General features: G+C 53.2%; 3 protein-coding genes across 3 annotated transcripts in view; 2 read left to right on the top strand and 1 right to left on the bottom strand.

Moving 5' to 3' along the window:
* The window catches only part of LOC111922003 (uncharacterized), a 47,603-nt gene extending 44,591 nt beyond the window's left edge, over positions 1-3,012 (top strand). Inside the window, exons 29-31 of the mRNA XM_086866391.1 lie at positions 663-1,201; positions 1,238-1,248; positions 2,035-3,012. Of these exons, the coding sequence (XP_086722517.1) occupies positions 663-1,201; positions 1,238-1,248; positions 2,035-2,051 (567 nt within the window). The 3' untranslated portion in view covers positions 2,052-3,012. The remainder of the gene's footprint in view (positions 1-662; positions 1,202-1,237; positions 1,249-2,034) is intronic.
* Positions 3,013-4,100: 1,088 nt separating this feature from the next.
* On the bottom strand, positions 4,101-9,223 carry LYSMD1 (LysM domain containing 1). Its single transcript, XM_086866452.1, has 3 exons — positions 8,758-9,223; positions 6,719-7,326; positions 4,101-5,262 (listed from the first exon to the last, which is right to left on the bottom strand). Exons 1-3 carry the CDS (start codon positions 8,830-8,832, stop codon positions 5,097-5,099), a joined length of 849 nt encoding a protein of 282 aa, XP_086722578.1. The 5' UTR covers positions 8,833-9,223; the 3' UTR covers positions 4,101-5,096.
* On the top strand, positions 9,099-15,525 carry SCNM1 (sodium channel modifier 1). The gene is made up of 8 exons (XM_086866457.1): positions 9,099-9,208; positions 9,586-9,656; positions 9,735-9,823; positions 10,431-10,531; positions 10,624-10,709; positions 12,897-13,018; positions 13,111-13,270; positions 15,324-15,525. The coding sequence occupies exons 1-8, from the start codon at positions 9,158-9,160 to the stop codon at positions 15,421-15,423; spliced, it is 780 nt and encodes a 259-aa protein (XP_086722583.1). The 5' UTR covers positions 9,099-9,157; the 3' UTR covers positions 15,424-15,525.
* Positions 15,526-15,984: the final 459 nt, after the last annotated feature.

Genomic DNA, 15,984 nt, shown 5'->3' with positions numbered 1-15,984 from the left:
TCCTGCAGCTGAGGGTGAGACTGGGGACACCTGGGGACACCTGGGGACACCTGGGGGACACCTGGGGGACACCTTGGGGACACCTGGGGACACCTGGGGACACCTGGGGGACATGGGGACACCCTGGGGACACCTGGGGGACACCTGGGGACACCTGGGGGACACCTGGGGGACACCTTGGGGACATGGGGACATCAAACTCCTGCAGCTGAGGGTGAGACTGGGGACACCTGGGGACACCTGGGGGACATGGGGGACACCTGGGGGACACCTGGGGGACATGGGGACATCATTGGGGACACCTGGGGACACCTTGGGGACACCTTGGGACACCTGGGGGACATGGGGGACACCTGGGGGACACCTGGGGACACCTTGGGGACTTGGGGACACCCTGGGGACACCTTGGGGACACCTTGGGGACACCTGGGGACATCCTGGGGACTTCGGGACATCATTGGGGACATTGATGGGGACATTGGGGACGTTGATGGGGACACAGAGAGGGACATGTGAAGGGGATGGGGGGAGGGGACACTGCAGGTGTCTGGGGGGGTGGCCCCGTCCTGTCCCCAAACTGTCCCTAAACTGTCCCTAAACTGTCCCCAGTGATGTCCCCAATGTCCCCGCTGATGTCCCCAATGTCCCCAATGTCCCCACAGGCTCTGGAAGTCGCTCACCGGCAGCTGCTGCTCTCGCTGGGGGCGGCCGATGCCACCGGAAACAGCAACAACGTCCCCAACAGTGTCCCCAGTGTCCCCAACAGTGTCCCCAGTGTCACCAACAGTGTCACCAACAGCGTCACCAACAGTGTCACCAACAACGTCACCAACGGTGTCACCAACAGTGTCACCAACAGTGTCCCCAACGGTGTCCCCAGTGTCCCCAGGCGTGTCCCCAACAATGTCCCCAACTGCCACAGCACCATCCCCAGTGTCCCCAGTGTCCCCAGTGTCCTCAGCACCATCCCCACTGTCCCCAATGTCCCCACTGTCCCCGAGTGGGCCCCGCCACCCCCCGGCCCCCTCGTGACTTGGAGACTCGGTGACAGCGCCGGACACGGTGACACCCCCGGACATGGTGACAGCGCTGGACACGGTGACACTGCCAGACACGGTGACACTGGACACGGTGACACTGGACACGGTGACACTGGACATGGTGACACTGGACACGGTGACACCCCCGGACATGGTGACACCACTGGACACGGTGACACCCCCGGACATGGTGACACGGCCAGCACAGGTGAGAGCACCCCCAGTGTCCCCCCAGTGTCACCCCAATGTCCCCAATGTCACCCCAATGTCCCCAGTGTCACCCCAATGTCACCCCAGTGTCACCTTTCCCACACCCCACTTCCATCCCCATTAATCCCCATTAATTCCCATTAATTCCCCATTAATTTTCCCCATTAATCCCATTAATTTTCCCCATTAATTTTCCCCATTAATTCCCATTAATTTTCCCCATTAATCCCCATTAATTTTCCCCATTAATTCCCATTAATTCCCTTTAATTTCCCCATTAATCCCCATTAATTTTCCCCATTAATTCCCCATTCATTTTCCCCATTAATTCCCATTAATTCCCTTTAATTTTCCCCATTAATCCCCATTAATTCCCATTAATTTTCCCCATTAATCCCCATTAATCCCCATTAATTTTCCCCATTAGTTCCCATTAATTCCCCATTAATTTTCCCCATTAATTCCCCATTATTCCCTTTAATTTTCCCCATTAATTCCCCATTAATTTTCCCCATTATTCCCATTAATTTTCCCCATTAATCCCCATTAATCCCCATTAATTCCCATTAATTTTCCCCATTAATTTCCCATTATTCCCATTAATTTTCCCCATTATTTCCCCATTAATTTCCCATTATTCCCATTAATTTTCCCCATTATTTCCCCATTAATTTCCCATTAATTCCCTTTAATTTTCCCCATTATTCCCATTAATTTTCCCCATTAATCCCCATTAATTCCCATTAATTCCCATTAATTTTCCCGCTTTTCCCTTTTTTTCCAGGCTCCGCCCACCTTTAACCCGGGAGAGGGGGGTGGGGGAGGGGCTGGAATTTCCCTCCCCTCCCCCCCCAGGAAGATTTTTCCAGGGAATTCCCGAATTCCCGGACAGATGCACTTTGTTGGGAATTCCCAAATCTTTTTTGTTTTTCCCGGGAAAAAATAAAAAATTCCCAAAATTCCCATAAATCTTGTACGTACGCCCCTCCCCCACCCTGTAAATAGCCCCTCCCCCCTCCGGCCGACAATCGGGGGCGGCACCCCCAAAATCCCGGGATTTCACCCCAAAAAATGCCGGGATTTCCCCAAAAAATCCTGGGAATTCATCCCAAAAATCCTGGGAATTCATCCCAAAAAATCCCGGGATTTCACCCCAAAAATTCTGGGATTTCACCCCAAAAATTCTGGGATTTCACCCCAAAAATCCTGGGAATTCACCCCAAAAATCCTGGGAATTCATCCCAAAAATCCTGCGATTTCACCCCAAAAAATCCCGGGATTTCCCCAAAAAAATCCTGGGAATTCCCAAGAAAAAAATCCTGGGAATTCATCCCAAAAAATCCCGGGATTCTCTCCAAAAAATCTGGGATTTCACCCAAAAATTCCTGGGATTTCACCCCAAAAAAATCTGGGATTTCCCCAAAAATTCCTGGGATTTCCCAAAAAAATTCCTGGGATTTCCTCCCAAAATCCTGGGATTTCACCCCAAAAAAATCTGGGATTTCCCCTCAAAAATTCCTGGGATTTCCCAAAAAAAATTCTGGGATTTCCCAATAAAATCCTGGGATTTCACCCCAAAAAAATCTGGGATTTCCCAAAAAAATTCCTGGGATTTCCTCCCAAAATTCCGGGATTTCCCCCAAAATTCCAGGATTTCCCCCCCAAAATTCCAGGATTTCCCCCCAAATTCCAGGATTTCCCCCAAATCCCGGGATTTCCCCTCTATAAATATTATAAATACAGAGATGGAAACTTGGAAGAATTCCCGAATCTTGGACTCCTTTTTTTGGGGGGATTTGGGGGATTTTTTATGGGATTTGGGAATTTTTTTTTATGGAATTCTGGGTGGTTTTTATGGGATTTGGGGGAATTTTTGGGGATTTGGGGGAATTTTTTGGGATTTGGGGGAATTTTTTATGGGATTTGGGGAATTTTTTGGGATTTGGGGTGGAATTTTGGGGGAATTTTTGGGATTTGGGGTGGGATTTTTTGGGATTTGGGGGATTTTTTATGGGATTTGGGGGAATTTTTTGGGATTTGGGGGAATTTTTTGGGATTTGGGGGAATTTTTGGGGATTTGGGGGAATTTTTTGGGATTTGGGGGAATTTTTGGGATTTGGGGGAATTTTTTGGGATTTGGGGTGGGATTTTTTAGGAATTTTTTTGGGATTTGGGAATTTCGGGATCCAGCCCCGGCCCCAGGGACCCCAAAATGTCCCCAAAGGCCCAAAAGTGTCCCCAGGGACCCCAAAGTGTCCCCAAGGTCCCCTGGGGGAGGAAATCCTGTCCCTGGGGGTGTCAGTGTCCCCAAGGGGGGGTGACAGTGTCCCCAGGGGGTGTCATTGTCCCCAAGGGGGGTGTCAGTGTCCCCAGGGGGGTGTCAGTGTCCCCAAGGGGGGTGACAGTGTCCCCAGGGGGGTGTCAGTGTCCCCAAGGGGGGTGTCAGTGTCCCCAGGGGGGTGTCAGTGTCCCCAGGGGGTGACAGTGTCCCCAAGGGGTGTCAGTGTCCCCAAGGGGTGTCAGTGTCCCCAGGGGGGGTGACAGTGTCCCCAGTGATGTGACAGTGTCCCCAGGGGGTGTCATTGTCCCCAGGGGGGTGACCATGTCCCCAGGGGGGTGTCAGTGTCCCCAAGGAGTGTCATTGTCCCCAGGGGGTGTCATTGTCCCCAGGGGGGTGACAGTGTCCCCAAGGGGTGACAGTGTCCCCAAGGGGTGTCAGTGTCCCCAAGGGGTGTCAGTGTCCCCAGGGGGGGTGACAGTGTCCCCAGTGAGGTGTCAGTGTCCCCAAGGGGTGTCATTGTCCCCAAGGGGTGTCATTGTCCCCAAGGGGGGTGACAAAGCCCAGCCGGGTGACAAAGCTCCGGTTTATTTACAAACTGCTGGGGGGAGGTGGCACCGTCCCTGTCCCCTCTGTCCCCTCTGTCCCCTGTGAGGCCTCGGCCTGGCAGGAGCGGTGTCACCTCCCGATGTCACCTCCGGTGGCACCTCCTGGTGGCACCTCCTGGGTCACATCCGTGGTGTCCCCAGTGCCACATCCGTGATGTCCTCGGTGTCACATCCTGGGTGTCCCCAGTGCCACATCCGTGGTGTCCTCGGTGTCACATCCTGGGTGTCCCCAGTGCCACATCCGTGGTGTCCTCGATGTCACTCTGTAGTGTCCTTGGTGTCACATCCATGGTGTCCCCAGTGTCACATCCATGGTGTCCTCGATGTCCTGTCTCTGTGTCCCCTGTGTCACTCCTCTGCTGTCCTGTCTTGGTGTCCCCAATGTCACATCCTGGGTGTCCTCAGTGTCACTCCTGTGGTGTCCTCGGTGTCCCAAGGTGAAGATCTTGTCCTGGTCATCTCTGGTGTCCCCAATGTCCCATTCCAGTGTCCCCAGTGTCCCCAGTGTCCCCAAGTCTGTCCCCAATGTCCCAAATGTCCCACTGTCACAATGTGGAGATCTCATCCTCAGTGTCCACAATGTCCTCGATGTCCCCAATGTCCCCAGGTCTGTCCCCAGTGTCCCCAGGTCTGTCTCCAATGTCCCCAGTGTCCCCAGGTCTGTCTCCAATGTCCCCAGTGTCCCCAGGTGTGTCCCCAGGTGTGTCCCCAGTGTCCCCAGGTCTGTCCCCAGGTGCGTCCCCAATGTCCCCAGTATCCCCAGATGTGTCCCCAATGTCCCCAGATGTGTCCCCAGTGTCCCCAGATGTGTCCCCAGGTCTGTCCCCAATGTCCCCAGTGTCCCCAGGTGTGTCCCCAGTGTCCCCAGGTCTGTCCCCAATGTCCCCAGTGTCCCCAGGTCTGTCCCCAGATGTGTCCCCAGGTGTGTCCCCAGGTGTGTCCCCGGTGTCCCCGCCGCTGTCACAAGGTGAAGATCTCGTCCTCGCTGTCCCTGAGCGCGGCCGCCCGCGGGGTCCTGGTGAGGGGTCGGGGTCCCAGCCGGGCCCCCCGAGGGGACACAGGGGTGACACCGGGGCCACCCCGGCCCGGCCCGGGGCTGTGGGGACACCGGGTGACGTCACCAGGGCTGTGGGGACACGGGTGACGTCATCAGGGGACACCGAGTGACATCACCAGGGGACACCGAGTGACGTCACCAGGGGACACCGGGTGACGTCACCAGGGGACACCGAGTGACGTCACCAGGGGACACCGGGTGACGTCACCAGGGGACACCGAGTGACGTCACCAGGGGACACCGGGTGTCGTCACCGGGGCTGTGGGGACACGGGGGTGACGTCACCGGGACTGTGGGGACACCGGGTGACGTCACCAGGGCTGTGGGGACAGGGGGTGACATCACCAGGGGACACCGAGTGACGTCACCAGGGGACACCGGGTGACGTCACCGGGGCTGTGGGGACACCGGGTGACGTCACCGGGGCTGTGGGGACACCGGGTGACGTCACCAGGGGACACCGAGTGACGTCACCAGGGGACACCGGGTGACGTCACCGGGGCTGTGGTGACACCGGGTGATGTCACCAGGGCTGGCCCTGCCGCCTCCCCCGCTGCACCCCAACCCTGCCCCATTTCACCCCCAAACCTCCCCCAGTTCGGTCCCAATTTCACCCCAAATTTCCCCCGTTTCACCCCAATTTCTCCCCCAAAATTTTCCCAATTTCACCCCAAATTTCCCCCAATTTCCCCCAATTTTTCCCCAAATTTTCCCCAAATTTTCCCAAATTTTCCCCCAATTTTTTCCCATTTTTTCCTCAATTTTTCCTCAATTTTTCCCCAATTTTTTCCCAATTTTTTCCCCAATTTCACCCCAAATTTCCCCCAGTATTTTTCCCCAATTTTCCCCAGATCTTCCCCAGATTTCCACCAATTTCTCCCCAGATTTTCTCTGAATTTTTCCCAAAATTTTCCCCAATTTTTCCCCAATTTTTCCCCGAATTTTTCCCCAAATTTTCCCCAATTTTTCCCCGAATTTTTCCCCAAATTTTCCCCAATTTTTCCCCGAATTTTTCCCCAAATTTCCCCCAATTTTTCCCCAAATTTTCCCAAATTTTCCCCCATTTTTCCCACCTGCTCTCCCGGCCCCGCAGCCGCTGCGCCGCCGCCGCCGCCGCCTTGGAGCGGCCGAGAAGCCCCAATTTCACCCCAAATTTCCCCCAATTTTTTCCCAAATTTCCCCCAATTTTTTTCCAAATTTTCCCCAAATTTTCCCCGAATTTTTTCCCAAATTTCCCCCAATTTTTTCCCAATTTTTCCCATTTTTTTTCCCCAAATTTTTCCCATTTTTCCCACCTGCTCTCCCGGCCCCGCAGCCGCTGCGCCGCCGCCGCCGCCGCCTTGGAGCGGCCAAGAAGCCCCAATTTCACCCCAAATTTCCCCCAATTTTTTCCCAAATTTCCCCCAATTTTTTCCCAAATTTTCCCCAATTTTTTCCCAAATTTTCCCATTTTTTTTCCCAAATTTTCCCATTTTTTTTCCCAATTTTTCCCATTTTTTTCCGTATTTTCCCCCATTTTTCCCACCTGCTCTCCCGGCCCCGCAGCCGCTGCGCCGCCGCCGCCGCCGCCTTGGAGCGGCCGATCTCGGCGTCCAAGCGCCGCAGGAAATCCGAGGCCGAGAGGTCGCGGCGGGAGGGGCTGGGATGGTCCCCAGGATGGTCCCCGGGATCGTCCCCAGGATGGTCCCCGGGATGGTCCCCGGGATGGTCCCCGGGATGGTCCCCGGGATCGTCCCCAGGATCGTCCCCGGGATCGTCCCCAGGATCGTCCCCGGGATCGTCCCCAGGATGGTCCCCGGGATGGTCCCCGGGATGGTCCCCGGGATCGTCCCCGGGATGGTCCCCGGGATCGTCCCCGGGATGGTCCCCGGGATTGTCCCCGGGATGGTCCCCGGGATGGTCCCCGGGATCGTCCCCGGGATGGTCCCTGGGATGGTCCCTGGGATCGTCCCCGGGATGGTCCCTGGGATCGTCCCCGGGATGGTCCCTGGGATGGTCCCCGGGATCGTCCCCGGGATCGTCCCCGGGATCGTCCCCGGCTCGGGGCCCCGGGGGCTGCGGGATCAGCAGGGTGGCCTTCAGGAAAATGGTGTCCGAGGAGTAGAGGCGGTTGGCGCGCCGGATCTGCTCCATCTGCCGGATCCACGGGATCCGTGGGATTGGGATCAGTGGGATCCACGGGATCAATGGGATCAATGGGATCCGGATTGGGATCAATGGGATCAATGGGATTGATGGGATTGATGGGATCAATGGGATCAATGGGATCGATGGGATCAATGGGATCGATGGGATCCGGATTGGGATCAATGGGATGGGATTGGGATCAATGGGATCCGGATTGGGATCAATGGGATCGATGGGATTGATGGGATCAATGGGATCGATGGGATCAGGATCAATGGGATGGGATTGGGATCAATGGGATCGATGGGATCAATGGGATCAATGGGATCGATGGGATCAATGGGATCAATGGGATCCGGATTGGGATCAATGGGATGGGATTGGGATCAATGGGATCCGGATTGGGATCAATGGGATCAATGGGATCGATGGGATCGATGGGATCGATGGGATCAATGGGATCAATGGGATTGATGGGATCAGGATCAATGGGATGGGATTGGGATCAATGGGATCAGTGGGATAGATGGGATCAATGGGATTGGGATCAATGGGATGGGATCGGATCAATGGGATCGATGGGATTGGGATCAATGGGATGGGATCGGGATCAATGGGATCCATGGGATTGATGGGATCAATGAGATCGATGGGATTGGGATCGATGGGATTGGGATCAATGGGATCGATGGGATCAATGGGATCGGATCAATGAGATTGGATCAATGGGATTGGGATTGATGGGACCAATGGGATCGATGGGATCGATGGGATCAGGATCAATGGGATCAGGATCAATGGGATCAGGATCAATGGGATCAATGGGATCAATGGGTTTGATGGGATCAGGACGGGATCAATGGGATGGGATCAGGATGGGATCAATGGGATCAGGATGGGATCAGGATGGGATCAATGGGATCAGGATGGGATCAATGGGATCAATGGGATCAGGATGGGATCAGGATGGGATCAGGATGGGATCAATGGGATCAGGATGGGATCAGGATGGGATCAATGGGATCAGGATGGGATCAATGGGATCAGGATGGGATCAGGATGGGATCAGTGGGATCAGGACAGGATCAATGGGATCAGGATGGGATCAGGACGGGATCAATGGGATCAGGATGGGATCAATGGGATGGGATCAATGGGATCAGGATGGGATCAGGACGGGATCAGGACAGGATCAATGGGATCAGGATGGGATCAGGACGGGATCAATGGGATCAGGACGGGATCAATGGGATGGGACCAGGATGGGAGGAGGATTTACGGGGCGGGAATTGATGGGATTGATGGGATGGGGACAGGGATACGGCCGGGAAAGGGACGCGCACCAGGACGGGCGAACCAAGCGAACCGGGCCAGGCCGGGCCCGCGCTGCCCCCCGGTACCCCCCGGTACCCCCCGGTACCCCCCGGTGCCGCTCACCGTCACCCCGTAGCGCAGCGCCAGCCCCGGCAGGGTGTCCCCGGGCTGCAGCCGGTGCTCCCGCGGCCCCGCCATGGCCCGCCCGGGGCTCCCGGCCCGGGGGTCCCGCCCGGGGGTCCCGGCCCGGCCCCGCCGCTCACGGGGCGCGCTCGGTCCCGGGCCCCGCCGAACCGGCCCGGCCTCGCGGCGCCTTCTGGGAGCTGTAGTTCCCCCCGAGCCGTCCCCGCCGCCATTCCCGCCGAGGCTTCCCGCGGCCGAACTACAACTCCCGTCATCCCGTGGGGGCCGCGCCGAGCGCTCGCTGATTGGTCAATTCCCCCCGCTCACTGCCCGCTGGGAAACGCTACCCGGAAGCGGCGGCGGCGGTTGCCATGGTGACCGCGGCCTAGCGCCGGCCGCCATGTCCTTTAAGCGCGACGAGAGCGACCCGGGGCCGCTCGGGGCGCTGCAGGTGGGGCCGGCACCCCCCGGGACCCCTCCCCGGACACCCCCCGGGGACCCCCGGAACCCCCAGGCCCAGTCCCGGCCTCTCCGCGCCAGCCCCGGCTTCACCCCCGCGGCCGCGGCCTGAACCCCTCGGGTCCCCCGAGGCCTTGACTGGGTCCTCCCAGCCCTGCCCGGGGTCCCCTCGTGTCCCCTTGGGGTCCCTTCGTGTCCCCTCACCCCCACCGCGTGTCCCCAACCCTGCCCGGGGTCCCTTCGTGTCCCTTTGTCCCCTCGGCCCTTCCCGGGGGTGTCCCCAGGGTCCCTTTGCGGGGGGCGGTGGGCACTTTGGGGACACTTTGGGGACACTTTGGGGTGGCACCGGGGTGACACCGCTGTCCCCAGAGGCGCCGTGTGGCCGAGCTGCTGGCCAGCGCCATTCCCGAGGACGAGGCGCTGCTGCTGCGCGATGGCAGGTGAGGCTCCAGACTGTCCCCAAAGTGTCCCCGCGGTGTCCCCGCGGTGTCCCCAGACTGTCCCCTGGCTGTCCCCAGGCTGGCGTGCTCGCTGTGTCCCCACCGGCCCGTGTGTGACACTCTGGAGACGCTGCTGCTGCACAGGGCGGGCAGGAAACACCTGGACAGTGAGTGAGGGTGACACCTGGGACACCTGTGGCACATGTTCTGTGGCACCTGTGGCACCTGTGGCACCTGTCCTGTGTCACCTGTGTCACCTGTGTCACCTGTCCTGTGGCACCTGGGACACCTGTGTCACCTGTGTCACCTGTTCTGTGGCACCTGGGACACCTGTGTCACCTGTGGCACCTGTCCCCGTGTGTCCCCTGTGTCACCTGTGTCCCCTGTCCCCGTGTGTCCCCTGTCCCGTGTCACCTGTCCGTGTGTGTCACCTGTCCCCGTGTGTCCCCTGTGTCACCTGTCCCCGTGTGTCCCCTGTCCCCGTGTGTCACCGTGTCTCACCTGTCCCCGTGTCTCACCTGTTCCCGTGTGTCACCTGTCCATGTGTCCCCTGTCCCTGTGGGTCCCCTGTCCCCGTGTCTCACCTGTCCCCATGTGTCACCTGTCCCCGTGTCTCACCTGTCCCCGTGTGTCCCCTGTGTCCCCTGTCCGTGTGTCCCCGTGTGTCCCCTGTCCGTGTGTCACCTGTCCCCGTGTGTCCCCTGTCTCACCTGTCCGTGTGTCCCCTGTGTCACCTGTCCCCGTGTCTCACCTGTCCCCGTGTCCCCTCTCCAGGCCTGCACCGTTGCTATTCCCGTCCCCGCTGTCCCCAGGTGTCCCCTCAGGGCCCTCAGGTGACCCCGCAGGAGGCCCCGGGCGTGGCCCTGGCTCTGCAGGTGGGTGTGGCCCGGTGGGCGTGGCCTCAGTGGGTGTGGCCAGGTGGGCGTGGCCCCAGGTGGGCGTGTCCCGCTGCCATTGGCTGTTGCAGGCCCCCCTGCTGGCCCGGACGCGCCGGATCGCCCGGAGCGCGCTCCTGAGCTCCGCCCCCTACAACAGCCGCTGCCGGAAACAGCCGTGAGGAACAGCGGGAATGGGAACAGCGGGAATGGGAACAGCGGGAATGACACCGGGAATGGGAACAGCGGGAATGACCGGGAACAGCGGGAATGGGAACAGCGGGAATGGGAACAGCGGGAATGGGAACAGCGGGAATGGGAACAGCGGGAATGACACCGGGAATGACACCGGGAATGGGAACAGCGGGAATGGGAACAGCGGGAATGGGAACAGCGGGAATGGGAACAGCGGGAATGACACCGGGAATGACACCGGGAATGGGAACAGCGGGAATGGGAACAGCGGGAATGGGAACAGCGGGAATGACACCGGGAATGGGAACAGCGGGAATGGGAACAGCGGGAATGGGAACAGCGGGAATGGGAACAGCGGGAACAACACTGGGAATAACAACAGCGGGAATAACCGGGAATGGGAACAGCGGGAATGGGAACAGCGGGAATGACACCGGGAATGACACCGGGAATGGGAACAGCGGGAATGGGAACACTGGGAACAACACTGGGAATAACAACAGCGGGAATAACCGGGAATGGGAACAGCGGGAATGGGAACAGCGGGAATGGGAACAGCGGGAATGGGAACAGCGGGAATAACACTGGGAATGACAACACTGGGAATAACACCGGGAATGGGAACAGCGGGAATGACACCGGGAATGGGAACAGCGGGAATGGGAACAGCGGGAATGGGAACAGCGGGAATGACACCGGGAATGGGAACAGCGGGAATGGGAACAGCGGGAATGACACTGGGAATAACAACAGCGGGAATAACTGGGAATGGGAACAGCGGGAATGGGAACAGCGGGAATGGGAACAGCGGGAATGACAACAGCGGGAATGGGAACAGCGGGAATGGGAACAGCGGGAATGGGAACAGCGGGAATGACAACAGCGGGAATAACCAGGAATAGGAACAGCGGGAATGGGAACACTGGGAATAACACCGGGAATAACACTGGGAATGACAACAGCGGGAATAACCGGGAATGAGAACAGCGGGAATGACAACAGCGGGAATAACAACAGTGGGAATGGGAACAGCGGGAATGGGAACAGTGGGAATGACAACACTGGGAATGACAACAGCGGGAATAACAACACTGGGAACAACACTGGGAATAAAAACACTGGGAATAACCGGGAATGACAACAGCGGGAATGACAACAGCGGGAATAACACCGGGAATAACACAACACTGGGAATAACAACAGCGGGAATGACAACACTGGGAACAACACTGGGAATAACACCGGGAATAGGAACAGCGGGAATAACTGGGAATGACACAACACTGGGAATAACAACAGTGGGAATAACCAGGAATAACAACACTGGGAATAACACTGGGAACAACACTGGGAATAACAACAGCGGGAATGGGAACACTGGGAATAACACCGGGAATAACAACAGCGGGAATAACCGGGAATAGGAACAGCGGGAATGACACTGGGAACAACAACACTGGGAATAACAACAGTGGGAATAACAACAGCGGGAATAACACTGGGAAAAACTGGGGAAAAACACTGGGAATAACAGCAGGAAAAACACTGGGAAAAACCGGGAATAACAGCAGGAAAAACACCTGGAAAAACACCCGGAAAAATGCTGGGAAAAACACCCAGAAAAACTGGGAATAACAGCAGGAAAAATGCTGGGAAAAACCGGGAATAGCACCAGGAAAAACACTGGGAATAACAGTGGGAATAACACCGGGAATAACAGTGGGAAAAACACCGGGAATAACACTGGGAAAAACACTGGGGAAAACCGGGAAAAACACCGGGAAAATCGGGAATAACACCGGGAAAATCGGGAATAACACCGGGAAAAACACTGGGAAAAACCGGGAAAAACACCAGGAAAAACAGGGGAAAAATGGGGGAAATAAAATCTGGGAAAATGTGGGGAGAAACGGGAAAAAAATGGGAAAAGTTGGGGGAAATATGGGAAAAAAAATGGGAAAAATCTGGGAAAATCTGGGAAAAATCTGGGAAAATCTGGGAAAGGGCCCCAGGGAGAGCGGGAAAAGTTCTGGGATTTCCAGGGAAGGACGGGGAGAAGCTTCTGGAATTCCTGGGGTGGCGATTGTTGGGATCAGAAGTGGTAAAAGCCCAGAATTCCCAGGAAAGGGAATTTTTTGGGATTCACCTCCTCTCCTTTCCCCCCTCCCAGGACAAAGAGCAGCAGCTCCCGGGTGGGGACGATCCCAAAAAATTCCCAGAGGGCGCCGGAGCCGCTGGGGAATCCCGGGAATCCCGAAAATCCCGAAAATCCCGAAAATCCCCAGGCAGAGGGTGAGGAACCCCGGGAATTCCAGGGGTTTGTTTTTTTTCTGGGAATTCCTCATTCCTGGAATTCCCAGCGGCTCCTTCCTGGCTCCCCCCAGGTGTTGCCAAGGGGAGGAAAGCGGGAAGGAAAGGGAATTCCCGGAATTCCGAGGGGCCGAAGGGGAATTCCCGGAATTCCGAGGGGCCGAAGGGGAATTCCCGGGATTCCGAGAACCCGGAGAGGCTGCGGATCCTGAGGCACCACCTGCACCTGCGCAGGTGAGCTGGGCTTGGGAATTCCGGGAAAATTCCCCAAAAATATCCCAAAAAATTTTGGGAGAATTCCCCAAAAATATCCCCAAAAATTTCGGGAAAAATCACCAAAATATTCCCAAAAAATTCCTCCAAAATTCTCCAAAATTCCCCAAAAATATCCCAAAAAATTTCAGGAAAAATCATCAAAATATTCCCAAAAAATTTCGGGAAAAATCATCAAAATATTCGCAAAAAATTTCGGTAAAAATTCTCCAAAATTCCCCAAAAATATCCCAAAAAAATTCGGGAAAAATCATCAAAAATATCCCAAAAAAATTCGGGAAAAATCATCAAAATATTCCCAAAAAATTTCGGTAAAAATTCTCCAAAATTCCCCAAAAATATCCCAAAAAATTTCAGGAAAAATCATCAAAATATTCCCCAAAAATTTCGGGAAAAATCATCAAAATATTCCCAAAAAATTTCGGGAAAAATCACCAAAATATTCCCAAAAAATTCCTCCAAAATTCCCCAAAATTCCCCAAAAATATCCCAAAAAAATTCGGGAAAAATCATCAAAAATATCCCAAAAAAATTCGGGAAAAATCATCAAAATATTCGCAAAAAATTTCGGTAAAAATTCTCCAAAATTCCCCAAAAATATCCCAAAAAATTTCAGGAAAAATCATCAAAATATTCCCAAAAATTTCGGGAAAAATCATCAAAATATTCCCAAAAAATTCCTCCAAAATTCTCAAAAATTCCCCAAAAATATCCCCAAAAATTTCGGGAAAAATCCCCAAAATATTCCCAAAAAATTTCGGGAAAAATCACCAAAATATTCCCAAAAAATTCCTCCAAAATTCTCCAAAATTCCCCAAAAATATCCCAAAAAAATTCGGGAAAAATCATCAAAAATATCCCAAAAAAATTCGGGAAAAATCATCAAAATATTCCCAAAAAATTTCGGTAAAAATTCTCCAAAATTCCCCAAAAATATCCCAAAAAATTTCAGGAAAAATCATCAAAATATTCCCCAAAAATTTCGGGAAAAATCATCAAAATATTCCCAAAAAATTCCTCCAAAATTCTCAAAAATTCCCCAAAAATATCCCCAAAAATTTCGGGAAAAATCCCCAAAATATTCCCAAAAAATTTCGGGAAAAATCACCAAAATATTCCCAAAAAATTTCGGGAAAAATCACCAAAATATTCCCAAAAAATTCCGGGAAAAATCACCAAAATATTCCCAAAAAATCCTCCTCAAATCCCCCCCAAAATCCAAAAAATTCCCACGAAAAATTCCTTTAAAAATTCCCCCAAAAATTCTTTAAAAATCCCCAAAAAAATCCCATTAAAAACTCCCAAAATTCCTTTAAAAATCCCCCCAAAAATTCCCAAAAATTCCTAAAAATCCCCCCAAAAAATCTCCAAAATATCCCTAAAAATTCCTTAAAAATCCTAAAAAAAATCCTCAAAAATTCCGTTAAAAACTCCCAAAATTCCTTTAAAAATCCCCCCAAAAATTCCCAAAAATTCCTAAAAATCCCCCCCAAATAATCTCTAAAATATCCCTAAAAATTCCTTAAAAATCCTAAAAAAAATCCTCAAAAATTCCGTTAAAAACTCCCAAATTTCCTTTAAAAATCCCCAAAAAAAACTCCCAAAAATTCCTAAAAACCCCCCCAAAAAATCTCTAAAATATCCCTAAAAATTCCTTAAAAATCCTTAAAAAAATCCTCAAAAATTCCGTTAAAAACCCCAAAATTCCTTTAAAAAATCCCAAAAAAATTCCCATTAAAAACTCCCAAAATTCCTTTAAAAATCCTGGAAAAAAAAATCCACAAAATTTCCTTTAAAAATCCCCAAAAAAACTCCCAAAAAATCCTAAAAAACTCCCAAAAATTCCTAAAAATCCCCCCCAAAAAAACTCTAAAATATCCCTAAAAATTCCTTAAAAATCCTTAAAAAAATCCTCAAAAATTCCGTTAAAAACCCCAAAATTCCTTTAAAAAATCCCAAAAAAATTCCCAAATTATCCCAAGGAATTCCCAATCCCGATTTTCCCCCCTGGCAGCCGGGGCTGGCTCCAGGATCCCGCCGGGAATTGGATCAAGGACGACAACGTCGAGTTCGACTCCGACGAGGAGGAGCCGCCGCCGCTGCCCCCGGCCTGACGGCCCCAGGTGTCCCCAAATGTCCCCAAGTGTCCCCAAGTGTCCCCAAGTGTCCCCAAGAGGCCTCAGAACCCCGGGGAATTAAACAGGATTTTTTTGGAATTTTTTTGGAATTTTTTTTGAATTTTTTTGGAATTTTTTTTGGAGATTTTTTGAGATTTTTGGGGATTTTGGGGGGATTTTTTTGGAGAATTTTTTGGGAGATTTTTGGGGAGAATTTTTGGGATTTTTTGGGGGGGTTTTTTTGGAGAATTTTTGGGATTTTTTGGGGGGAATTTTGGGAGATTTTTTTGGGATTTTTTGGGATTTTGGGGGGATTTTTTTGGAGAATTTTTGGGATTTTTGGGGGGAATTTTGGGAGATTTTTTGGGATTTTGGGGGGATTTTGGGGGAGAATTTTTGGGGGAATCTTGGGAGATTTGGGAATTCTTGGGGGGAATTTTGGGAGATTTTTTGGGATTTTGGGGGGGATTTTGGGGGAGAATTTTGGGGATTTTCTGGGGGGAATTTGTGGAGATTTTTGGGATATTCTTTGTGATTTTTGGGGGGATTTTGATGATT

Source organism: Cyanistes caeruleus, chromosome 30, assembly GCF_971803275.1.
Source record: "Cyanistes caeruleus chromosome 30, bCyaCae1.hap1.1, whole genome shotgun sequence".
NCBI classification, from domain to species: Eukaryota; Metazoa; Chordata; class Aves; order Passeriformes; family Paridae; genus Cyanistes; species Cyanistes caeruleus.
This window is presented reverse-complemented; position numbering and strand designations above follow the sequence as displayed.